We start from the raw sequence: 27,145 nt of genomic DNA on the forward strand, positions 1-27,145 counted from the left end.
TAAACTCAAATGTCATTTGAGATTCAAGCACATTCTTGGCTGGTGCGTAATAAGGCTGGAAGAAAGGTGAATAGGTGGGGCTGGTGACAAAGGATAATATTATACCACGAAGTAGAAAACTGCTAATTAAATTTGCCGACTCACTACATTGATTGGCCTAATCTCAAACAATAACGAGGTGGCCTATAGAGAAGAAGTCTGACACAACCTCTCCTTTAATGTTGCAAAAACAAAGGAGCTGATTGTGGATTACAGGAGGAATGGAGACAGGCTAACCCCTATTGACATCAATGTATCTGGGGTTGAGAGGGTAAACAGCTTTAAGTTCCTTGGCATCCACACCACCGAGGACCTCACATGGTCTGCACACACCGTCTGTGTGGTGAGAAAGGCACAACAGCGTCTCTTTCACCTCAGACGGTTGAGGAAGTTTGGCATAGGGGCACAACTGTGAGCACCCTGACTGGCTGCATCACTGCCTGGTATGGGAACTGTATCTCCCTTAATCGCAGGATTCTGCAGAGAGTAGTGCAGACAGCCCAGTGAGTGGCAGTAACTGTTTCTGAACTTGGTGGTGTGGGTTTTATGGCTCCTGTGGCACCTTCATGATGGCAGCAGTGAGAAGAGAGCATGGCCTGGATGGTGGGGTCCTTGATGGCTGCTGCTTGTCTACAACAGTGCTCTTTGTAGATGTGCTCAATGGTGGGGAAGGCTTTACTTGTGATGGACCGTATCCACTACTTTTTATAGGCTTTTCCATCCAAGGACATTGGTGTTTCCATACCAGGCCATGATACAACCAGTCAATATACTCTCCACCATACATCTATAGAAGTTTGTCAATGTTTTAGATGACATGCGGAATCTTTGTAAACTTCTAATAAAGTAGAAACACTGCCATGCTTTCTTCATAATGATACTTGCTTGTTGGACCCAGGACAGGTCTTCTAAAATGATAACACCTAGGAATTTAAAGTTGATGAGTCTCCCCATCTCTGATCCCTTGATGAGGACTGGCTCAATGATATCTGTTTTTATAATCAGCTCCTTGATCTTACTGACATTGAATGTGGCACCACTCAGCCAAATTTTCAATCTCTCTCCTCTCTGCTGATTCATCACCACCTTTTATTCGGTCAATGGCAATGGTATCCTCAGCAAATGTAAATATGGAATTGGAGCTGTATTTAGCTTCATAGTCAGAAGTACAAAGTGAGTAGAGCGGAGGGCTAAGTACACAACCTTGTGGTATACCTGTGCTGATAGATTGTGGAGGAGATGTTGTTGCCAATCTGAACTGACTGCGGTCTGCAGGTAATGAAATCGAGGATCTAGTTGCACAAGGAGGTATTGAAGTTTGTTGATTAGTTTTGAGTGTGAGATGGTATTGAACGTTGAGCTGTCGACAATGAAGAGCTTCCTCATGTATGCATCTTCGCTGTCCTGATGTTCCAGGGTTGAGTGAAGAACAAATCAAATGGCATCTGCTGTTGACCTGTTGTGATAGTAGGGAAATTGGAGCGGATCCAAGTCGCTTCTCAGGCAGGAGTTCAAAGTACATTTATTTTAAAAAAAATGTAAATTATACACTTACTTGTTTGCTCACAGGCAGTCATAAAGCTCAAAACCCAAAGAAGCCAATTTTTAAAAAAAATGAAGACCCTAGCCACTGTGCAGAGAAAGGTGGGGGAAAAGACATAGATCGTGCAAACAATAGAGGCAAGTGACAGCGTTCAGAACTAGACTGAGTCCTTGGATCCATTCCTCCGAGCAGCCGGAGCAGGCCCAGGCTCACTTCATCATATTAGCGGGGCCAGAAAGCTGTGAAACTTGCAGACCCGAATCATAGCAGCACGAGCAGTTCACAGCTTCAGCGATATGTTTCATCAACCACTTTCTCAAAGCACTCCATCACAGTGGCTGTAAGTGCTACTGGGTGATTTTCATTGAGGCAGGTTAAAACGTTCTTAGGCACCAGTATAATTGAACCCTGCTTGAAGCAGGTGGGTATCTTAGACAGCTGAAGCAAGAGGTTAAAGATATTGGTGACGCTCCAGCCAGTTGATCAGCACAGGTCTTTAGTACTTGGCCGGGTACCCCATCTGGGCCGGATGTTTCCTAATGGATGCTCTCACCTGTCAACCTGAGAGACTGAAATCACAGGGTCATCACAGGCTGTTTGAGTTGGTGAAGCCTTTCCCAGTTACTACAGTTTTTCCTCTTCAAAACAACATTTTGGATCTCAGTGCTATGGGACTTCCTGAGGTGTGATTAGTATCATAAATGCATTTGAAATCGCTGAAGAATTCCTCAAAGTGTTTTATCTCTTGAGGAAAGCCATGGCATTTTTTCCCCTTGTAAATAATAAAGCAGTGCAGTAGAGAATTCTCATTAACTTTGAAAGTCACTATATTGCCTACCGGGCAACGTACTGGGTAATGTGGGCAGCTCCTGGCAATTTAATTTTATTTTAATGTTACTGTACTAAGGAGAGAAACAAGGTTAATCTTGTAGATACTATGTTATGATACTATTTTAAAGATTGTGATTTTTTTTGTGGATATCTGGGAGGGATAGGAAGTTCTTGAAGTCAAATAACCATGTTACTTGTATTATCATTGCATAGATAGTGAATATCACAGACCCTGGAAATTTGCTGAGAGCTTCTGGCAATTTTGTTTTTTGCTGGTCAGGTAATATTTGTGAAAAGAGGAATAGTAATATTTCAGATCAGAGACCATTTGACAGAGCTGGAGGTGGGAGGTAAAGAAAAAGTTACATGTTGCAGAGATGGTGGAAGAGGAATGGATAAGAGTGGAAACATCCCAAGTGAGGCCATTGTTGCCACAGCGATACACTTGGTGAAACTATCTGCTGAGTAGGTCAGTGACTGAAATTGGAGGGGAGAAAACACAAGCAAATGAATTTATAAAAACTCAGGATAGCAATTGGGCAAGTTACAGCCTTCAGCAGTGTTAGTAATGTGCTTTCACTGACCATTTCTGCTCTAGCTTGTCTGTCTGTAACGTTAACTCAGTTTTCCTCTGTCCTCTTTCATGGCTCGACAGGCTGGACATTTCCTCCAGCTCTGACTAATGTGGTGAATAATTGACAGCCAGTTGTCAGTCGTTTCTATTTGGTCTTTTATCACTTCCTTGTCCTACAATGTGCCCTTGTCCAGTTGTGCACAGCTGCAGTGCAATTCTCCTTTTGTACTAATATCCATTTTTTGGTTTCTTTTTCTTTTTCTTGCTCTAATATCCGTTTGCCAACATTACTTTAAACTTGCAAAAGTTCCCTTTTTCCTCTAACCTTGATCATGTTTTACTTTGTACTTTAGTTGCATTGGCTTTGCTGTTTTTTGACATTTGCTTTGGATTTTCAACTTCTTCAAAACCACTTTCAGCCCCATGCCTGCCTGATATTTTGCAGTACCCTTGATGAATGGAATTTTGAGCAGGGGTTCCCAGCCTGGGGTCCACAGACCCCTTGGTTAATGGTAGGGGTCCATGGCATGAATAAGGTTGGGAAACCCTGAACTACAGGATGTTGCATCCAGAAAGGCCATCCGTGACTTGTGTGAAAGGGACAATCAACCTGTTGACTTCCTTAATCGATTAAATAATTGTGTAGTGTTTGACTAGAAGGAGCTTATTAGAATATTCGATTAGAATATTGTATTCTAAGAAAGTGAAATGAAGCTTTGATTAAGAAGGAGGTATGAAAACTCAGAAACATCAGGTTGTACAGCATGGAAACTAGTCCTTTGGCTCAACACAATTTTCTTTTAAATGTTGTTATGATTCATATGATTACTATGACTGGGTGACAGAATTGGTAATTCTCAGTAGCAACAATACTTAGCAGCAATTAAGTTTTAATAACTTATTCACGTGATGCCTATGCAGGAATGTACATACTCTTAGCTTTGCTACTAGTGAGTTTGATTTGTATAAATCTAGTAACAACAATAAATTCAAGCAGTTCAGTATTTGAATGTTGAATAGTATTGTTCTTGGAGGAATGTTTTCTCTGAGGTAGGAAATTCTAGTGAAATCAGGAAGTTGCTAACTCTTTCATGTAACTACATGAATGCTATCAGATTTGTCTCGATTTCAACTGCAAAAATCTGGGACATAAGTTTGAGGTCACTTGCATATCAGTAACACAATGTTTCTAAACTGCTCTAGGGATAAAAGTAACTTCCGAGAGGTGATAATGCTTCTAAACTGCTCTGGGGATAAAGTAACTTCTGAGAGATGATTTAAACTGACTGGTGAACCCCAGAAGAATGGCACTTCTCAACCCGTGTGAGAAGTCCTGAAGTTGGTACATGGTGTTGAATCTGGGACTTGGAGTGACAGATAGTTTTGCATCTGAGATCATGGACCATCGCTGGTTGCTATCTAGTGTCCAGTGATAGATCTTGTTAGAGTGATTTTTGGGTTTAGGGCATATACATTTAACAATCAACTTTGAACAATGGGTTCCTAATCCCAGTCCAGACAATGCTGATTAAAATTCATATGGATGTCTGTGATGTGAATGTGAATCAGGAGGTGTGAAGGTTGTATGTAGTTTCAAAGAAAGCATTGTCCATACATTGTAAATATGGAGTTGTCCTTTAATGTTTGGCATATAAAATAAGGAGCCCCATGTTGGGCTAGCAGACTTTTCGACCGAAAGCGTCTCCATATGATGTTTGCTGTATCTTGTTTTGTCGAATAAAGAAGCGGCTTTGTATTTTCCAGTAATTTTCTCTGGCGATTTCAATCATGCAACAACAGATCTCAGCCTTGCTGTGAAATCCCAGCACTTTCCAGGGAGTTTTGCATGTCATGTGCGGTGCCAGGCATACAAACTCATTGGTTTCAGATCAACCTGGCACAGCACATGATATGTGAAACTTTTGGAAAACCCAGCAAGGTTGAGATCTATTGCAGGACACCAGCAGTCCTCAAAGTTTAGAGCACACAATGGTATAAGAGGTGTTTTGGTTAAAAGGATCTATGGGAGAATCATATTGGTGGAAGTCATGGAAGTTTTGTAAGATCTTTTAAGTCTTTTCTGGCACTGATAATTTAAAGTTATTAGTGAGGGCGAAACATGGCAGGGCATTTTGGCCAAAACTAATAAAAATTCTGCACCATATGATACGTTTTGTATTCCAGATGACTGTTAGTAGAGTATCTTCTGCTGCGGCAGCTTGAACCCCCATCTTGGTGCATTTAAGAGCTGTAAACTTTGTGAACAGCATGTTTAAGGAGGTGGCCATACTACACCTCATTGATCTGAGCATGATATTTATTGATATGAACAGACAGAAGACACCAGAAATACTGCAGGAATCCTCAGGGCAGTCTAATTCTCTTAACGTATTGTTTTCCCTTTGTATGCTGTTCAGATGAAAGTTGCTGCCAGAATCTTGATCGCAGGATGGCCCAGCTGTACAAAATGGAAGGAGGAAACGAGAAAGCAATAGTGGTTGGGGATTCAATAGTTATGGGCACTATATAGTTAAATAGTGAATGGGGATTCAATAGTTATGGGCACAGACAGGTGCATCTGTGGTCACAGGCTTGAACACAAGATGGTGCATTGCCTTCCTGGTGCCTGGGTCAAGGATATCACGTTGACCACAGAATGTCTTGGAGGAGGAGGGATAGTCAGAGGAAATTCTGGTTCATCATTACCAATGAAAGAGGAATGACGGCCTGTAGGTGGTATTTAGGGAATAAGGTGATAAGTTATAAAGCTTCAAAGGATGTTTTTATTATGTGCACTATCAATACAATGTGATATTCAGCAAAGAAGTAGGAAGATAAAACAGCTGATTGTATGGCTGAAAATATGATGTAGGTGGGAGGGATTTCAATTATCTTGGACATCAGATTGTAAATACCAACAAGAACTAGGCTAAATACAGAAAAAGAGAAGTCAAAGGAGGGAGTAGAAATTAAAATGAGAAGAGAAAGATTGGCTGCAGGAATAATTAGGAATCCAAAAGTGTTCTTTAGGCAGATAAATAATTTAAAAAAAACAGATTAAAGATGGCCTTGCACATAAATACTAAGGACAGTGTTACGATACTAAATGAGTACTGTTGCATTTGTAGTCACTACGGAAAAGGATGCTTCCAAAGTAATACTGAAGGAGGAGCTATATTAAAAACTACTAACACACAGAAGCATTAGAAAAGTTGGCTAAATTTTAAAGTAGGCAAGTCACCAGGACTGGAAGGATTATATCCCAGGATTTGTAGGGAAACGCAGGAGGAAATTGCAGGGCGCACTGACCATAACCTTTCAGTATTGTGGACTAAAGATTGGTGAATGTCACTCCAAGAAGCCACAAGCCGGTCAGTTCAACCTCTGTAGTGGAAAGCTTTTTGATACATTGATCTGAGGCATGTTTAATGGTCAGCCAGAGGAAATTGAATTAACTAAGACAAGCCAGCAGAGATTTATTAAGGGCAAATTTTGTTTAACCAGTTTGGTAGAATTTCTTTTGCTGCAGATAAGAGTTGATAAGGATAATGCAGTTGATTATGTTTATGGATCATAACGGAAATGCTGTTTCGTTCGGCTGTATTTGTGTATGGTTGAATGATGATTAAACTTAAATTTGATTTGATTTCCAGAAAGCTCTTGGTAAGATGATGGATAACTGACTTTTCAGCAGAGTAGGACCACATAGCATAAAAGGGACATTGATAGCATGCATATGAAGTTGACTAAGAAACAGGCAGCAGGTCATGTGAATAATGTTCTTCTAAGACAGGTTTGCAACCTTTTTTTATGCTATGGACCCCGACCTTTAATTGAGGGATCCATCGACCTGAGGTTGGGAACCCCTGTTCTAAGAGCAGGACAGTGGATAGTAGCATTGCTAGGGATTGGTGTTGTGACCAAAGCTTTTTTTTCCTATATTAATGACCTAGACTTGGGAGTGGAGTGGTTGGAAAGGGAGCGAAGCCACAACTTGAAGTCTGAAAATGAAACTCTATTTGGCAGTATTGTAAACTACAAAGAGGATAGTGATAAATTCTAGAAGGATATAATCAGGTTGGTAAAATGGTCAGATGCATGGGAGTTGTAGATGAATGCAGAGAAATGTAAGGTGATGGAACAATGAAGAAGGGAAATATGCTGGAGCAGTGGACAGGATATAGGTGCACAAGTCATTGGAAGTGCAGGGTGGATTGAGGAAGCTGTTAATGAGATATGCACATTTCTGGGCTCCATCAACAGTGGTATTGAGTTTGAAAGTGGGAGGGAGTGTTATGCAGACTCTTCATGGGAATATTTGTCTCGTCTGTCCTGGAGTGCTGTGTTCAAATCTGGTTATGTCATTCTAGAAAAGACGTGGAGGCATTGGAAAGGTTGCAGAGAAGATTTATAAGACTGGTTCCTGGGATGAGAGTCTACAATGGCAAAGATAGATGAGAGATGCCAAGATTCTTTAGAGATCTGGTAGTATATTAAAATGTTGAAGGGTCTGGACAGAGTGGATAGAGGGAGGTTACTTTCATTGCTGTTGACTTGAGTAGAGGTCACAGGTGTAAATTAAATGGGAAGAGAATTTAGAGTGGCATGTGGAAAGCAGCATGTGGTTGGAATCTGAAATTAATTAATTGAAGATGTGGGGGTGGGTTCCATCCTGGCCTTCAAAAAGAAATACAGTACTGTGTAAAAGTCTTGGGCACGTAAATATAACTAGGATGTCTAATTGTGCAATTTTCTGCACAGTACTGTAGTAATTTTATGTACTGCACTCACAGTATTGCTGCAAAAAAAAATTTCATGACATATCTGAATGATGATGAACCTGATTTTGATATGGGTGTGTATTGTGGACTGGGAGTGGGAAGTGGGCAGGATAAGGAGAATCATGTTTAGGAAAAAGGGAAGGGAAAGAGAAGAGAGCGGAAAGCACCAGAAAGGCATTCTGTAACGGTCAATAAACCAATTGTTTGGAATCAAATGACCTTGCCAGGTTTCTCAGGGCTGGGTGTGTCTGCATCCATGTCACTCCCCACCCCTGCTACTCCTTCTCTGCCACTTGTCCCACACTCCTTCTGTGGTGTTCCATACTGAAAAATACAATTCTGTACAAAAGTCTTAGACACCCTAAGACTTTTGCACAGTGCTGTATACAGCGAGAAGTTTGCAAGGATATGGAGGAGGATCCAGTGGAGTAAACAAGTTGGTTTGGCAGAGAGCTGGTATGGACATGATGGGCCAAGTGATCTCCTGTGCCATAAGCATCATATGACTGCAACACACATCAAAGTTGCTGGGGAACGCAGCAGGTCAGGCAGCATCTCTAGGAAGAGGTACAGTCGACGTTTCAGGCCGGGACCCTTCGTCAGGACCCTTCAGACCTGATGAAGGGTCCCGGCCTGAAACGTCGACTGTACCTCTTCCTAGAGATGCTGCCTGACCTGCTGCGTTCACCAGCAACTTTGATGTGTGTTGCTTGAATTTCCAGCATCTGCAGAATTCCTCGTGTTTGCATCATTTGACTGTTGGTTTGCAGGTTTGACTTTAATTAGAAGTGCAGCAGTGGTCTTGCACACAAGAAGACTTCACAACCTATACAAGACAATTGACAAAATAATCTGTTATCAGTCAATAACTTTAATTATGTAATGACGCTGGGAGTTAAATCCTTGCTCTTTTTAAAATAATACCATGGAATCTTTTGTGTTCACCTAAATAGGTTGTTTAATGTCCCACCTCAAAGAAACCACAGTGCTGCCTGCCCTCAGTTTAGCATTGACATGACAATTCCTGGATTATGTATTCAGTTTGGGTAGGATCTAAACCCTTAATCTGTGAAGAGATGGGAGTGTACCAAAGAGTTGATACCCAAAGGATTGTTATTGATCTATAGTCCATTTGATCTATAAATAGTGTTATATTCTGTCAGTTGGTACTGTGGCCTGTAGAGTGGTTTCAGAAATGGCCATTTGTATTTTATATCCTCTTTGGAGTTCTGAGACAGGTTTGGTTTCATCTATGTAACCAAAGATAGGATTTTAATTTACAATGAAGCTTTGTTTTCCACCAGGTTGAATGTACATTGTAACTAATATTGGCAGAACGAGCTGGAGTACTCGGTTATTTCTAGAAAATGTGCTTGTGATGAAGTTACTGAAGTTTGTGAATTTCTTTAAATTTCATAAAGTTTAACATTTATTGTCCCAAATAAATAACAGCATTTAATGATGTTCGGGTATTGGATGCAAAATGAGCACTTATGTAAAAAAAAAAGCATCCTGTTTACTTGAGGAATCTTACTCAGTAAAGATTCAAAGCTACACTGCTTTGTAGAAGTGTCAAATTTAATACTTCCTGTAAGCAATCTTACTTTAGCTGTTCCCAACTGACTTGTTTTCATGCACGTATATTGTAGAGCTAGAGGGTATCTTTCTTCTGTATTGTACTTGTTCATTTTGTGATGTAATCAAATGTTGGTAGAGGTTGAGTACCTCTTACTCGAAATTCCAAAATCCGAAACCTTTGATTTTTGTTTTGATTACTGATGTGATGTCATAAATGAAAAATTCCACAAGACGCTGAGAAGATTCCCAGGTAATGTACAGGTCTCTGCGCACCACAGATAGTTCTGGGAAGTGATTAACTTGTGTTTATCACATATGTAATAAACAGAAGTTAATGAAAAATAGAAAGAGTTCGAAGTAAATTTCTTGTCTAAATACATATTTGTCACCATATACAACCCTGTGATACGTTTTCTTGTGGACATATGCAATAAAAACAGTAACCATAATAGAATCAATGAAAGACCACACCCCCAACAGGGTGGACAACCATTGTGCAAAAGGCAAATGTGCAAATACAAAATGAATGAAAAAAATAATAAATAAGCAATAAATAATAAGAACATGGGATGAAGAGTCCTTGAAAGTGAGTCCATAGGTTGTGGGAAGAGTTCAGTGATGGGGCAAATGAAGTTGAGTGAATTATTCCCTCTGGTTTGGGAGTCTGATGGTTGAGGGATAATAACTGTCCCTGAACCTGGTGGTGTGAGTCCTGAGGCTCCTGTACCACCTTCCTGATGGCAGCAGCAAAAAGAGAGCATGACCTGGGAAGTGGGGGCCCCCGATGGTGGTTGCTGCTTTCCTGTGACATTGCTCTGTGTAGGTGTGCTCATTGGTGGGGAGGGCTTGACCAGTGATCGACTAGGCTGTATCCTCTACCTTTTGTAGAATTTTTGCATAAAGCGAAAAAAATGAAGATCTCGATTGTATATAATCAGTGTCAGAGTGGGCATATGCTGCTTAACGGTACGCGGATCATGAAACAAGTAAAGATATATCATGAAGAACTGAAAATTGAAGGTAATTGTTAGATTCAGCAGGCTGGTTGCAGAAATTTAAGAAAAGGCATGGCATTAAATTTTTAAAGCAACTACTGATCATGAAAATCTAACACCAGAACAAGTCTGTGATACTGTTGTTTTTATGCCTTACATAAAACCTTTTTTAAAAATAAAATACAAATACCTTGTACTGTAATCTTTTAATCAAAACACAGCATTGTAGGTGGAGACTGAACGCCTGCTGTTGTTTGTTGTTGTTCAACAGCTGATTCAGGTATTCTCCTGATGCTGCTGTGCTGCTTTTGTTACACTGCACACATTATATTTTCATCATATTAATGGTTTGTAATAACTTTTACTATTAAGTACTTATGTGTGATAAACAAATATAAGACAAAGACTGCTTACCAGTAGCACATAAATTCAGAGTCAGAAATGACAATCCCAAGCTATCTCGTTATATATTTCAATATCTGAAGAAGTCCAAAATCCAAAATCCTTCCAGCCCCAAGCATTTTGGACAGGGGTACTCAACCTTACATAGGGTGTGGATGTTGCTGATAAGGATCTCTATCCCAATAGATTTTGAAAGTAAATGTTGAAACAAATTTTCTCATTCTTTCCCCAGCTCCTGAAGACCTTAAAGCGGTTGAATGAACTTCCTGTCACTGTGGATATTCTTGCAGTAAGTTGTGATCTTTTGGCTTTTCAATATTTTGTGGCGAGTAGAGTGTAGTTGATGTGGATGCAGTGATTTATTTCTCTATTTTAAAGTCTGGTTTATTTACTTATGGGATCTGGATGTCACTGGCATTTATCACCCAACCTTGATGGCTTTTAGAAAGATGGGAGTGAAATGCCATCTAGAATTTTTTGCCATATGTAGAATGCCGATATTCCCACGGTTTCGCTGGTTAGAAGTTACATGAATTTGATTCCGTGATGATGAAGGGGCAGCAATATGCCAATTGCTTCTGGCGATCTCGTGCAGCACAGCTCTGATTCTGAATTGTAGATTGTCTGTGACATTAGGAACCAACAGCTGTTTGTCTTTGTACATGCATGCTGCCCCTGACTACCTTGAAAATGGAGGTTTGGGAGGTGCTTTCAGAGTAGCTCAGGGTTTGAAATGTAAAATTTTATTTCCATTATTTGTGGAATAAATAGTAGGTTAAAGGTAATAGATTGGAATTTACTCAGCAGCAAAAGAATGCCACAGCCTTGTTCCCATCGCTGATGACAAGCCAGGTAGTTTTTGTGGGAGCACGAGAACTCCAATAATCCAAAATAAAATTATTTGAAAATCCTGATGGTCTGGCATCTACCTTACTCATTACTCCCAGATAAGGGCTGGGGTCCAGAATGCGAATGTGTTCAGCGCAGGGTGTGTATTTGGAGCAGGAGTTGGTGTCTAAAGCACCAGGGGTCAGTAATGTTGGTAGGTGTGTGACCAGAGCCAGAGTCCAGTGTTAGTATATTTCTGACTAATTGGAATATTTATTATGCGATTGCATAACTTGTTTTTTTTAAAAAAAAGTGAAAGGAGTTGTGTTTATATAGGAATAACTTTCAATTTTCCTAGTCCAGCAATACAAAAGTCCCAAGGGTGCCCAAACGTTAGAGTTTTATTGAATACAAGTAGATACTCACTTTAATCTGGTGTCTAATCCATCTTGGCATCTTCTACATGGTATCTCTAGCATGCATGAACAGGAGATAAAACAGCATTAGAGTTTTTGTATTATCAGATTGAAAAATCTTGGCCCTTTGCAATGTCTAGTGAGGGAAGCTTAAATTGGATTGTACAGAAATCAAAATAAAGTTTGGGAATTGTGCACCATTAAGAGAAAGAGCTGAGGAAGATGTTAGGTTGCATATTCCTGGATCCAGCCCACCACACAGAGCTGACATCTTTGGTCTTTGCCCACCCACGCTTTCTTCAGAGTGCCAGACACACACAAACTGACTTCACACCCTACAGGTATCTGTGAGGAGGAGCTGGCTCCAGACCATGAATAGATTTTAGACAACAACTCCTGATGTCCTTCTTCCAGGTCACCCTGCCACAGCCTTTTGTAGGTTTAGAAATTGTAGATTTACAAAATTAAGTAACAAAGGCGGAGTTAAGGCATGGTGAAAAAACAGATAGATGCACTGGCATCTGAACTTTCCAAAGTTTGATTTCATCACAAGGACTACACAAAGTTAGATTGTGCCCATTTAAAAAAAAGAAATCTGTCCTTCTAGCTTCTGGTTGAATAAAGTGCTATATGTCTATAGTTAAGTTTTTAGAACCAGAAGTGTTAGTTGGCAGTAATTATGAGTTTAAAGTTCATGTATTTTAAAATTAAAATTGTCCTAAACGCATCAGCATTTTTTTTCTGGTCATCTGAAAGCACAACAGGCAAATTAAAGTCTGTTACGAGCCTGGTGGCCTATCAGGCCGGTGCTTATGCCAGTCTCCATAGTGTGAAGCGACTGGAAATACTCGGCAGGTCCAGTCGCATCCCAGGGAAGAGAAAAAGAGTCAATGTTTCAGGTCAGAGACCCTTTGTCAGAACTGAAAAGGAAACAAAAAAAGCTGCCATTGCAACTGCGGGTGATGTAACATTTGCCCTTTCACCTCTTCCCTTCCCATCATTCCACATTCAAAATGGTGTTTCCAGATGAAACAGTGATTCACTTACATTTCTTACAATCTAGTGTACTGTATTCAGTGTTAATAATGTGACCTTCTCTACATTAGAGAAACCAAATACAAATTGGAAGATCTGTTTCAGTGCTGTACATTTTCCATCTGGTCACATTACAGACTTTGCTTCAGGCAACTTGATTTCCTGATCTGTGTTCACCTTCTGCCTGTAGGATGGTTTTTTTTCCCCTCGCTGGCAGTGGAGCATATGCCCAGGTTGACTTGCTGGCCTTATCTTCTGCTCTGCATTTCACATCTTCCACATTCTTTTGTCAAAGTTCCTCTCTTGTGTTTTCAGCCTCTAACTGCTTCCAAACGATCTTATTTACAGCTTTACCAGCTGTTTTTGTCTTTTTTAAGTTCTGGTGAAGGGTCTTTGCACTGAAGACCTTGACCTGAGTATTTCCAGCATTTTTTAATGAGAAGTTAAAAGGTTAAGGCCTATGGGATCTAAGTTGGGCTGTGCAATTCGGATCCCATACTGGCTTGGCGATAGGAGGACAATGATGACAGTGGGGTGTTGTTTTTGTGATTGGAAGCCTATGACCATTTGTTGTGCCATGGGAATCAATCATGGGCCCCTTTATTGTTTGTTATAAACTTTAGTGATCAGGATGTAAATATTTATATGGTTTAAATTTGCAGCTGACTTAAATTGGTGCTAGTGTAAGGAAGGTTATCTTAGTCTGCAGGTTGATATTGATGAGTTGGCAAAATGGGCAGAGTAATTGCAGATGGAATTTAATCCTGAATAAGTATGAGCTGATGTGTTTCAAAGGACAAATGGACTTGGATGTAATAGATGATAGAGCCTAAGGCTACGTCCACACTCGACCGGATAATTTTGAAAACACTGATTTTGAGTAAAAATGACAGGCGTCCACACTAGGTGTTTTTCAAAATATCTCTGTCCACATTAAAATGGATATTTGGGCGAGTCTACTCCTACTGGGCATGCGCAGGCACGTCTACAGAAAACAAGCGAAGAGGAAACCGTATAATATTTACGTTTCCGCAGCGGCGTTGTGCTACTTCTATTGGTCAAAACCTAGAGTACCAACAACAACAGTGAAAGGAAGTTTTCAACAATATCTTTGAGGAATACAAAGAAAACCTCCGCTGGAAAAAGCAGACCGGACTTCTTCGTTTAGATGGACAATGAAGTTTAGCTGTTTCTGCGAGTTACAAATGACTACAAAGTCAGCAGAACAGTGGAGAATGTGGAGATGTTTAACTCCAAACAAGCTATTAACGTAGACAATAAAGTAAACAACACACGCATGAAGCCGTCCTCTACCCAAGGTCAACAAGAGAGTGGAATCTTCTGCCGCCAGACCTGCGCAGTATTTCTGACATTACTATTTTTAAGGATAGACGCAATCAAATCAGTTTAGGGGATCTAGTCAAAAAAGCTCACTTTACAACTTAACTCACACACTGTTCACACCAACCGCACGTTATAACATCGTCTGGCAGTGCTTGCGCAGTACCAAGCAGAAGCAGAACAAGCATTGTTGTGTTGTCATGACAGCGTTTTTAAATCTCTCCGTTTACCCCGTCCACACTACAACGCACAGCAATTGTTTTCAAATTTACACACTCTGGAGAGTGTTTTAGAAAAGCTCAGTTTTTGGGGGATGAAAGTGCCATTTCAATGTGGACGGAGGGTCAAAACGAAGAGAAAAAGCTTCGTTTTCAAAATTATCCGGCGTAATGTGGACGTAAGGGAGGTTTGATAGTGGACCTTGGCATACAAATTCAGTGTCTGAACTGGAAATGCAAGTGGATGAAGTGTTTAAGAAGGCATATGGATACTTGTTTTCATTAGCCAGAACGTAGAATACAAATGCATGAAAGCTATAGTTCATTTTAATGGAACATTGATTAGACCTCAGCTAGAATACAATGTGTAGTTCTGTTTATCACACTATAGAAGAGACATGCTTCCACTGGAGAGGAAAAATTTCCTTCAGTGACGGGATGTTTCATTTAGAGGAGATCCTGGAGTGGCGAGGTATGTTTACCTCGGAGTGGAGGGGGCAGAAGGCTGACCTGACTGTGACTTACAAAACGTCAAAGAACAAAGCTAGGTCGATTGGCAGAAATTTTTCTACAAGGCATGGGTATATAAAACTAGGGGCAGAAGTTAGGGGACTCAAAGGGGATCTGATGAAAAACTTTTATACCTAGAAAGTGATAGCTATCTGGAAGGCCTAAGGGTCTGGTGGATTCAAAGATTTTCACAAACATAAGTATGTATACGAGCTGTTGAATTACCAAAGTATGAGAAGTCTGTAGGCTAAGTGCCAGAAATGGGATTATATTGGCAGGGACACAGTGATCTGAAGGGTGTGTTTTTCCACTACGTGGGTCATTGAAGTACTCAATGTCATGCTGATGCATTGATGCTATCAATAAGCTTTTGTAAAATGTAGCTCATGAACAAGCAGAGTACCCCTGCGTCATCATATCTACGTATGTAAGTGTGTACATAGATGCTGAGCTCTGCTGTTCTGTTTGCTCTGTAAAGGTGAGTGCCATTAATCGATATAACAAAATCTGTGCTACCTATGGCTCTTATTTAAAATGGACAGTAAATGAATATAACTAGTTCAGTGTACTGAGACTGAGAGAGCCTGTCTCTGTCATACACTACTGATTGCTCTTGTGGAAATCAACAAAGATCTCTTTTTGAGTGAAAATCCAACTGCCTACAGCTACAAGATTCAAAGTAGCATCGAAAGATCTCCAGTGTGACTTTTCTTTGTAGTAATAACCTACAATGGAAAATCCCGTTAGGATAATTTGTAATAATACATTAAGAATGGATAATGTGAATTCATGCTCTATTTCAACACTATCCATTATTAAAAATGTTAAGACTAATGTAACTTCAGAATTATAAATCCCAAGAGGTTCACTCAGTGTGTGTCATGTCGCTGATATTTTTCTTGCCAAATATAACTGTCTCTTCTTTTTTCTTGTAATTGATATTAATGACTTTCTGGAATACAAAGACCTTTATACTAGTTGCTTTGTCTGCATTAGCTTCTATTGTGGTTACTCGTGTGTAGGCTCTTTCACTGACTGGATATTCTCTTATGGAAAAGTACAACTCTCAGGCCAATTCCCTTGCATATTTCAATTTATTTTCATTATAAATTACCGGACAAAGAGCATGAATCATAATTAATTTACTCTTACACAATTTCCTGTGTCAACACTTTTTTGTGACCTCATTGCTGCCTGAAGTTAGTAGAGAGTGGAAAATCTGATTAAATAGCTACTGTGTGTGGGGTGTCCTCTGCTGAAGGGGCTTGTAGAGTACATTTCGATGTAGCTCACTCACCTTTGGTCCCCACTGGACACTCCACTCTTGAAGTAGCTGTTTGCATGCAACAGCTGCCACACCCCGATACACTGCTTCAAGCGGCAGGTTGAACCAGGTGAGGGCAGCCGGTGGCCTCGTACCCTGGTGAGATAGAATGCAAAGTCAGCTCTGGCGGACTCTGCGGATGAGATTTACAGTGAGATCCAATGGCTAGGATGGCAATACTGCATTAAACTATTAAACTATTTTGGCAGTCTACTTAGGTTGTTTCCAATAGGAATATTTGTTCAGATCATTCCAGTCATCTGCTAAACATTTATCTATCTATTTGAGGTGTCTGCCAAAAAGGTTTCTGCAGATCAGCTTATTTAAGTTCTTCAGTCTTTCTAAAGTTGTATATAAATCGATGTTAAACTCCCCAATTAAATAGCATGTGTCCAACTACTATTTTAGAGATTTATTACAAATATATATATGAAGACAGCTCTGACAGACTGAACAGATTAGATCAACAGAGAGATCCATTAGCTAGGAAGGTGGTTCTGCAGTGCTTTGTGGAGAAGGAAGGCCATGACAAGGCACAGAAGTCATGGTCATCCACTGCAACCAAGGAAGGCCCCAGTTTGTGGTGTTTGTTCGTGCCACTGGACCTGGACCTCTGAGGTCGAGTGAGGAATTGCCGCAGTGCAAAATCTTTTCCACTTTAAAAACTTTCCTGCACAGGTTCCGCGTCATCGTTGAACACGATGGACAACTACCACACTGTGTAAACACACCGATTGATCCAAGCAAGTTTACCTGAGTACTTGATGTATGAGTATAAATTTGACAGAAAATAATTATTGTTTAAAGAATGAAGCATAAAATGTGATGCATTTTCTCATATTGTGCTGATTACACGAATTTTAACTTCTTTTCTGTTTAGATTCCTTTGTTGTCTTGCACCTCTCAGTTAACTTTAAATCTTCCAAATATATGTATGTTCCTCCATATCATATCCCTTGCGCTCTTTCTCCAGCTTTTGGCCAAAGTGCTGTGAGTGACTTAGGTTCTAAGCACTGTAAATCCTTCTTTGATACCCAGTTTTTTGATCCTGCATCCTTTTAAGACCCTTCAAAGCCTACTTCTTAAAGGTATTACTCGCTAGTTCCAATCTTTTTATTGGTTTGTTATTCTTTTGGCTGATTATATCTTGTGAAAGAACTTGGGCTACTTTCTCATGCTGGGGAAAAAAAAAACAAATTTATTAACTTTCTGAAGCTAAATAAGTGCAAAGTCCTACTGTTTGATTTCCTCACTCTAAACGGCAACAGGTAACTCAGTAGTGTGACTTATTGGGTTGGAGATTCTAAGATAATGTTTCCATAGCATCCAAATAACATTATTTAAATAAGAACAGATAATTATAGCAAAGTTTCAAGAAAGACCATCTAATAAAATGCTAAAATCTTCTTGCTATTTGGGGGTAGCAACAACTTGTGTATAGAATGCTGTCCATATGCCCTGGAAAACACTGCACAAGATATTCTTTGAAAATGTATTTCATTGTTTGATTTTTTTGCTGCTGCGGCAGCTGGGGCTTGATGTGATTTCCATTGGTTTAAGTATGGCCACATCCTTTGGTTCACTTCTGGTTGATGACTATCATATTTGCATGGAAGGTCTAGTGCATGTAGTGGTGGTTCTTGGAATCACTAATGCAGTGTTTATTCACAATGTTGTTTTTCCATTAAGATCTCCATGGTGGAACGTTATTGTATTCTCTCAGTGGTTTCCTTGCTTTGAGCCATGATCTAGACCTGGCTTTCATTATTAAGTGGACAGAATTTGCAGGTTTCAGTAAATGAAGGCTTTCCGTATCCACTGGAGTGATGCTTCAATAGTTTCTATCTTCAGTGCTGTATGACAATATGTTGAATAATCATTATCAAATGCACCATTATCATATTGCATAGTTCAAAACAAAGTGTTGGAATGATGTTTATTGTCTGTTTTAGAGTATTATTGTGGATTTTGAGTTTGTGCTTAGTAGATAAGCTAAAGAAATTTAGCTTCATCTTTGTTTCTTTTTTATTAACAGGATACAGGGATAGGGAAAACAGTCAATGGATTCAGGAAGCATGACGTGATTGGAGAAAGTGCTAAGAACCTAGTCTCAAAGTGGAAGAAGCTTGTACCCCAGGAAGTAGAACGGTACTGTTTCAATAGCCATCTCATCTTAATTATTGGCAATTCTTCATATATGTATGTAATTTATTACATAATAAGCCAATTCTGAAGAAATGTTTAGTGAAATTAGGATTATTTTGTGTTATCATAATATCACAAATATACCAGCTTGAAAACCTCTTCCTTTCATAAATTAACACGGAGAAAGGCATCTGTTTTCATACTTGGCATGTTATAACCTGAACCATTGACTCATTATTTGAGGTCTAGTAAAACAATGTGTTTTCCTACATGGGTATAATCGCTGTAACCTATTTACCGGTATTGGTTAAACTACATAACTTGGACAAGATTTTGTCTGTGTTCTCTGTACCACTTCAATCTAAAGATTAATGCTTAATATCATTCCTTAGTTTTTTTCATCCTTGCTTTCAATCATTGAAGTATGTAATTTTACTACCATCTGTGCTTGTCCTAGTTTACATTTTGCCTTTGTGAAAAGCACATTCCTCATACATTAGCCTGAACAGTGAGTTTTGTCTGTCCTATACAATCTTGAAGATGATTCTAATAACACTGAAAAAAATCCATAAGCAGATTTTCTTTTCAGTTGGATATCACTGAATCATCTGTCTCATTTTTTTGCCTCTCCTCAATATGGAGATCAGATATTGGCCCTTCTGTAGCTTCGTTGTACACTGGGCAATGCTTGTGCCTGTAGTGCCATTGGGAAGGACCTCAGTACAAGAGTAAAATATATTGTTTGTAGTAAGTACTATAACAATGTTAATTGAATTTTGACCCTTCATTTATTGTACATTTGTTTTGTTTAGGTCCACCAATACACTAGAGGAGAGGGAATTTACTTATAATAAAGGGGTCTCAAAAAAAAAGCACAGGGAGCCTTCTCCAGAAGATTATAGACAGACATTCCAGACCCCCCATGGAGAGTCCTATGAATCAAACTATGAACATGTTCCTGTGAAAGGGAGACACTCACTTGAGACTGAGAAATCTTACACATACAGTAGTCATGGCTATCAGTCAAAATCCCATTCTAAAGAGCATGTGGAGAGATGGACTAAATCTCCTCCTGTGGAGGATTATGGTAATAAAATTGATTCATCTGATGAAGATGCTGAGCAAACTATGCAGCCTTTTAAAAGCTTCCATAAAACTCACCAGGACCATCATAGCTCGCGAGCAGAAGTGGGCACGGGTCGTGACAAGGATCACAAATCTTCACACAAAGAAAAGCAGCATTCAGTTCTAAAAGGCGAAGAAAAGTATAAATTATCCTCTCTCCAAATGCAAGATAAAACAGACAAATCTTGCTCAAAAGAACAATATAATCACAGGGACCAAGGGGATTATACTTCAGTAAGTTCCAGTCATAAGAAACCTCGATTACAAACTGAGGAGAATTTTGATGACAGAAAATATAAGCATAGAGGCTCAGATAAGCAGAAGTTTGATCATGATGAGCAGAGAAGTACATTGGACAAGCCCAAAGAAAAACCCACATCGAGTAAACCAAAAGAAGAGGTGGAGTCAAAAAAATCAAAGTCTGCAGAAAAAAATCAGTCTGCTTCTTTCCAGAAGGACTCTACTGATGCTGCAGTTGCCGATGAATTCGAAGAACCAACAATGTCATTTGAATCTTACCTTAGCTATGACCAACCACAAAAAAGAAAGAAAAAGATAAGCAAGCCTGCTTCTGGGAAGGTTAAAGAGACTCAGCAATTAAAATCTAGAGGGTCAGGTAAATCTACTTCAAAATTAGGTTCTAAAGGCTCAAGCTCGTCCTACGGAGAACAGAATGTTGAAGAAAAGAAGAAAGCTAAAAGACGTCCTGAGGATGTGCCTCATGTCAAATCCAAAAAGGTAACATCAAATAGGATCTCACAAAAAGAACAAAAGTAGAGTTAGAAGTATTTTGTAGAGTGTTTTTAAAAAAGTAGTTTCATTTGAAAGATCTGGTTGACATGAAAATCTGAAATGTTTGCTGTTTTGAGTTGTTGCATTAATTAAGTGCAGATTTCATAAAATTGCTTTATACGCATCTTGAAAGATATACATTATGTATGGCATATGGTATTTTTGCATGTGGGAAGTGTTAATTGCATCGCTGAGCTTGATCACGTGGGATTCATTATCACAATCCTCCAGAACAACTTGGTCTCTGATGAATGGTCTGGGGAGATAAGGTGAGGTATACTGGCTTGCTTGTACATAGGCCAAATCTGGATCATTATCATTACGTACCTTGTTGTATGATGTTAGACGATCATGGTCTCATGACCATGATTGTTCTTGGTAAATTTTTCTACAGAAATGATTTGCCATTGCTTTCTTCTGGGCAGTGTCTTTACAAGACAGGTAACCCCCAGCTATTATCAATACCCTTCAGAGATTGCCTGCCTGGTGTCAGTGGTCACAGAGCCAGAATTTGTGATATGTACCAGCTGCTTATATGACCATCCACCACCTGCTTCCATGGCTTCACGTGACCCTGATTGGAGGGTGGATGGTGCTAAGCAGGTGCTACGCTGTTCTAAAGGGTGACCTGCAGGCTAGGAGAGGGAAGGAGCATCTTACACCTCCTCTGGTGGAGAGGTAATTCTACCCCTAGAGCCAAGCTATGATTACACTTAGCCACATCTAGAGTCAAGTGTAATTACAATTACTTTATATGTCTGTGGACTTGCCTTGTCTATACTCTCTCAAGTCTGCACCCAACAGAATGGTCCTGAAGAGATACGTAAAAACAGAGAATAGATAATGAAACTAAAACAAATGTGAGTCTGTTGTATTGGTGGGGTTCTTTGTGCTAGTTTGATGAAGACCCAGCTAAAATGGTACAAAGTTTATCAAGGTCACAGCATGTAGTACACTTTGTTCAGTTGTAAAGGGTGAAGCAGAGTATAAATTGCACTATTAAACACAAAATGGCATCCCTGTAAGAAAAGAAATAAATCTATACCAGCTGTCAACTATTTTCACATTTGAAATGATTTAGTACATGTACATCGTTAATTAATCAATTAATCTCCTGGTCTTGACCTCTGAGATCTCCATGATTACACAGATGTGTTTGTCATATCTAAAGTGATGATGCTTCATACCATCAATTCTGATGGATTCCCTCTTTAGTTTGGGTTCCCGCACCTTCTGATCTATTTACTGTCTAATAATGGTTGTTTTGTTGAAACCCCGTCTAGCCACTCAAATCAGTGTTCATTCTGCACCTTTGTCTATCTACCTGATCTATCTCTTTGGAGATGCAGTGCAGAATAGGCCGTTCTGGCCCTTCAGCTGCGCCACCCAGCAAACCCTGTCAACCCGATTTAACCCGAACCCAGTGATTCCCAAATGGGTGGTTGCGTGTCCTAAGGGGGCATTAGGGGAAACAGTAGTTGTTGGGAGGAGGTGTTCAAGAAACTTGGCGGCGGGGGTAGGGGCGAAGGTAAACTGCACCCAAACGATGCACTATAATTTTGAGATCTTGCGTAGCTTGCCAAACACCAGCTCTATCCCGACTAACATTCAGATTCCAATCTGTATCCTTGTCAAAGTAATTTTCGTTGTTGTGATCGTCTTTGTCTTAGCCTCGCTCTTCCTTTGCGTGCCGCTACCATCGTTCTGCCCGTACCAACTTGCTGCCGTTGTCAACATTCGATAGGCATTCCCAGTTTGTATTAATTTTTAATTTTAATTCAGCCCCGTTAATACTGGATAAATATGTACTGCTTGATCTTTGAAGGTGGTGAAGCCTTGAATTCTAATCCTGCTAAGAAACTGAAACTACAGAAAGTACGTCAAGACAATGTATGAAACTACAGAAAGTACGTCAATACCTGGAGTATGGTATTATTCCGTTCCCATCAGATCCGCAATGCCCTATGGCTTATTTGTAATACTGTACTGTCTAATGAAGCCATGAAACCATCAAGATTGCAGGAACACTTTCTGAAATGGCGACTTATGGTATTACTCAATTCCAGAAGATGAAAGAAGCATTTGAAAGGCATTGCTCACTTCAGTCATTTGCCAAGAAACTAAAACTGACCTAATGGCATATGTATGGTTTATCAAAAATTGAAAAGTTTATGAAGTGATTCTCTTTTGTTAAAAAGCTAACAAATATCATTGGAGGAGAATCAATCTACAACAAGCTCAAAATGTATATTGAGAATAAAAGTATTCCAATTAGGAACGTGATTTCTTGTGCAACAGATGGAGCACTATACATGACAGGTCACCATGCTTCTTTATAGGCGCTTTTGAAAAAAGAAATTCCTAGTCTATTGCAACCCATTGTGTAATTCATCATCAATATCTCGCAGCCAGAAACCTCAGCCAGCGACTTTTTTCAAGCTTCTTGTAATATCTGCTACAAACAAAATAAAGCTCATCTATTAAATGGCAGAATATTTCACCAGTTATGCCAGGATAATGGGGAAGAGTTTGAGCGTGTGCTTCTTCACACTGAAGTGCATTGGCTGTCAAAAGGCTGCTGCTTAAAACGTTCCTTTAATCTTTTTGACACTGTGGTTGAATTTTTGCTCAAAGTCAACAAGAGCTTCTACGTGGAAATGTGGCATACCTAGCTGATCTGTATTACAAAATGAACATTCTAAATATGAAACTGTAGGGTGAGAATTTCAATTTCAAAGTATAGTGTCCACTTTTATCGGAAAATTGGAAATGTATAATCAAAACAATGGGGGAAGAATGTCTCACAGTTTCCTTGCATGGGAAGTATGGCACTCACTTTCACAGAGTGTTTTGCAAGAGTACTGCTTACATCTGCAGTCACTGAAGGATTTTCAGAATCGATTCAAGGATTTGAACCATCTGGACTGGGTAATTAACCCATTTCTTTCCTAGGTGGAAGAATAGGAAGAGAGCTTGCAAGAAGACATGAAAATTCAGAATGATGATGAAGCAAAAATGCTTTTCAAAATTGTCAGCTTTTGTGGTGTGTGGCTACACTGTCATGCGAAGTTTCCTGGTCTTTGGAGAAAAGTCAAACCGCTCTTCATTGTATTGCCACCCTCCTACTTTGTTGAAAGAGGCTTCAGTGTAGAGAACCACATACTCACAAAAAAAAAACAGAAACCACTTGGACATTGTTATATATGGGGACTTAAGGCTTTTGCTGTCACAACTTGAACCAGATATTTCAACTCTTGCTAAAAACCATCAAGCTGAGGGATGACATTGATATCAAAGCTACTGTGTAGTGGACAGGTACTGTGTAAGCTAGGTTTAAAGACAAATAAAAATTTAAAGCAGACTCATTTTTCTAGCATATGGTAGGCATGTTTTTATACTATGGGGGCATCAGAGAGTATGTTGTGCCTAAGGGGGGCATTGGCAGGTATGAGGACCTTTAGGGGGTGTTGGCAAGTATGAACGTGCTTTAGGGACGTTGGGTTAAAGAAGATTGGGAAACACTGCCCTCACCTAAACACAGGACAATTTACAATGACCAGTTAACCTACCCAGTATGTATTTGGACTGTGGGAGGAAACTGGAGCTCCTATGCTCCAGTTAAAACCTATACATTTAGGAGAAGTAATACAGAGGATGCTCGTATTGAACTCTGAACTTCTGATGCCCTGAGCTGTAATAGCGTCACACTAACTGCTAAGCTACTGTAACCTAAAAACGCTTACTTCAGAGTCTCTGCTGCAACTCTTGAGGAGTACAACTCAAAAGGAACACTTCCATTCACCTTGAATGACAATTAACAAGTGGAGGAAATGTCCTATTCCCAACAGAGAAAAAAAAATCAACACAGCCCCTGGGAGGGACAGCTTGCCACATCCATGTTTGTCAGGAGTGTCGCCCGTGGTGGTGGTGCATGGTTCAACAGATCTCCGAGAGCATCATCAGTGCTGGTGATGCAAAAAGACTAAGTAAACTCATCAAAAAGGCTGGATCCATCCTTGGCTCCAACCCGGACTCTTCTGAGTTGGTGGTGGAGTGGAGGTCACAAAACAAACTGTTATCCATTATAGACAATCAGGCACATCCTCTTGATGACCTACTGAATAAGCAGTGGCAAACCCTTTTGAAAAGGCCCATTCAGCTCCGCTGTCACAAGGATCGTTACAGAAAATCTTCCCTACCAAATGCAATAGGCAAATATAACAGTTCATCTCTGTGTGACAGGAGAACACACATCATAGTACAATAGTCTCTGTTTTATTATTTTGTACATTATTATTGTGCAGTATTGCACATTGGTAAGTTATTACTGTATTATTATCCTGTACTTTATTATTAGTTAATGTTATATTTTTATTATTTAATATTATTGCTAAGTGTGTTTTTAAATGTTGCTGCTATTACGGAATAATTTCCCACTTGGGATCAATAAAGTATTTATTGTTATTATTATTACAAGAGGCTGCAAATGCTACAATTCAGAGCAAAAAAAAAACAAACCACTGGAAGAACGCAGTGGGTTGGGCAGCATCAATGCGGGTGGAGCAGGAACATTTCACCAGCTGCAACAAACCCGCCACTAGCCAGATTTTCCCCTTCCACAGTAACCACTCCCTCCACGGCTCCTCCCTGATTTATTTAACCCTCTGTACCCATTTCTCCCTGATTCTTTCTCCCTAGCGCTAACCCCTACAACCTCAGGAGGAGCAGCACTTGTTTTTCTACATCCTCCCATACCACCATTAAGGGCCTCAAAATAAACCACCAAAGATTCACATGCACCTCCTCCAATCTTCTCTGCCACATTCAGTACTCTAGCTGTGGCCTGTTGTACATCAACAAGATTTAAAGTGCAAATTAGGCAATTTGGACCTTCCACACCCTATTCAATTATAATCTGGAAATCTTCCTCCATCTGTAGTTTAAGGATACACTATAAGGCACTGTTTTGACTGATTATAAATGGTCTGACTCCTGGAAAAACGCAGATGTGAGCCAAACATCCATTGTTGGTGAATAAATGCTTTTTCTGAGCCAAAGGCTTCTTCGGGTCCTTTGTTGCCATGCCAGTCCTATAGATTGCTGTCGGGCCAAAGTGCAGTCATCTTTGTCACTCCTTCATTAGTGTTGGCTAGCGTTCTGTATGTATTTTGCCATAATAGTTGGCAGCTCTCCATGCCTTCATAATAAATATTGAGCAGCTAGGCATGTGTTACTCAAGACCTCTCCTGGGTTAATCCATGGAATAATATTGCAGTTTACCAATGGACAGCTGAACAACTGTCATACATGCTGTAATCCATTAATAAATGATTTACACTGTCTTTCTCTGGATAATTGTATCATCACCATCATTTTGTAGTCACCAAAATACTGTAAGTCAGTACCCATGGTCGTTAATATATTGTGGGCTACCTGAAGTGTTTGTAGTGTCCAGTCCATTCAGCACCAATTCATGGCAGTTTCCCCTCGAGGTACTAATCTCAGTCCCTTGTCACGAAATAATTTTTGACCAAGATCACCTTTTGTAGCCACAGGACCTGACACGGTAGAGAAAAAAGGGATGGAAGTCATTATCACACTTCATTGTAGAAATGAACCCCTAAAGAAATTAAGTTTGTGAGTTTCACTTCCATGATCGTGCATAGTCCCTTCAATGGATAAAATTTCTCTCAAAATTTATAGCTTTATTTTTTTTAAAAAAGGTTGGAATTCCATTCTACAAGTAACTAATTTAGTCCATGAAACCCAGACATCAGTTTCAGACTGGGATTGCAATCCATAATGCATCTCAAATTTCACACTAAAACAGCAAAAAAAAAAAGAATTCTATGCTAAAATTGACTTCTTAGTATTTGTGGTATTTACTTTCTAACAAGGCTAATTGAAGATTTAAAATTGTAAAGAACATCAGATTGAAATTGGCTGATGGGGAAGAAATGCACACATAGAATATGTACATATCTATACTATATATTGATTCAAATCCTCTTCTGATGCAACAGGAGAGGATTTTATTGTAGCCATGCACGTGAGTTGGTTGCCTGTTACCTTGCTAATATTGAATGATAAAATGGGAAAAGTGAATATAATTCTAGTAGTGCTGTCATCAGCTGTGGCAGGATTTGAATGCCATAACCTCCAAAAAAGATATATCTTGCAACATAGGGGTCAGCAGAGCTTCGCTTCCAGATGAGCTCAAACCCTTCTCTGCTCGCTTTGATCACTAGAACTCCCGATGATCCTTTGGTCTCAGTATCTGAAGATGACGTGCGAGCTGCCTTCAAGAGAGTAAATCCAAGGAAAGCACCTGGTCCAGATGAAGTACTGAAGTCCAAATGGCTGGGGTATTCACAGATATCTTCAACCTCTCACTCCAGCGGTGTGTGCTACCCACCTATTCAAGTAGATTTCAATCGTAGCGGTGCCCAATAAGAGCGTGGTAACCTGTCCAAATGGCTCACTCAGTGGCACTTACATCCACAGTAATGAAATGTTTTGAGAGACGGGTGTTGAAGATTATCAGCTCCTGTCTGAATGGTGACTTGGATCCTCTCCAATTCGCCTACTGAAGCAACAGGTCTACAGCAGATGCTATCTCGTTGGCTCTTCACACAATCCTGGAACATCTGAACATCAAAGATGCATAC

General features: G+C 39.8%; 1 protein-coding gene across 1 annotated transcript in view; it reads left to right on the plus strand.

Annotated features, from left to right (window-relative positions):
- eloa (elongin A) overlaps nucleotides 1-27,145 on the plus strand; it is a 73,345-nt gene that overhangs the window by 18,207 nt on the left and 27,993 nt on the right. The window contains exons 2-4 of the mRNA XM_072246971.1: nucleotides 10,976-11,032; nucleotides 18,451-18,563; nucleotides 19,373-20,423. Coding sequence (XP_072103072.1) covers nucleotides 10,976-11,032; nucleotides 18,451-18,563; nucleotides 19,373-20,423 — 1,221 coding nt within the window. The remainder of the gene's footprint in view (nucleotides 1-10,975; nucleotides 11,033-18,450; nucleotides 18,564-19,372; nucleotides 20,424-27,145) is intronic.

This window comes from Mobula birostris, chromosome 30 (genome assembly GCF_030028105.1).
Source record: "Mobula birostris isolate sMobBir1 chromosome 30, sMobBir1.hap1, whole genome shotgun sequence".
Taxonomy (NCBI): Eukaryota; Metazoa; Chordata; class Chondrichthyes; order Myliobatiformes; family Myliobatidae; genus Mobula; species Mobula birostris.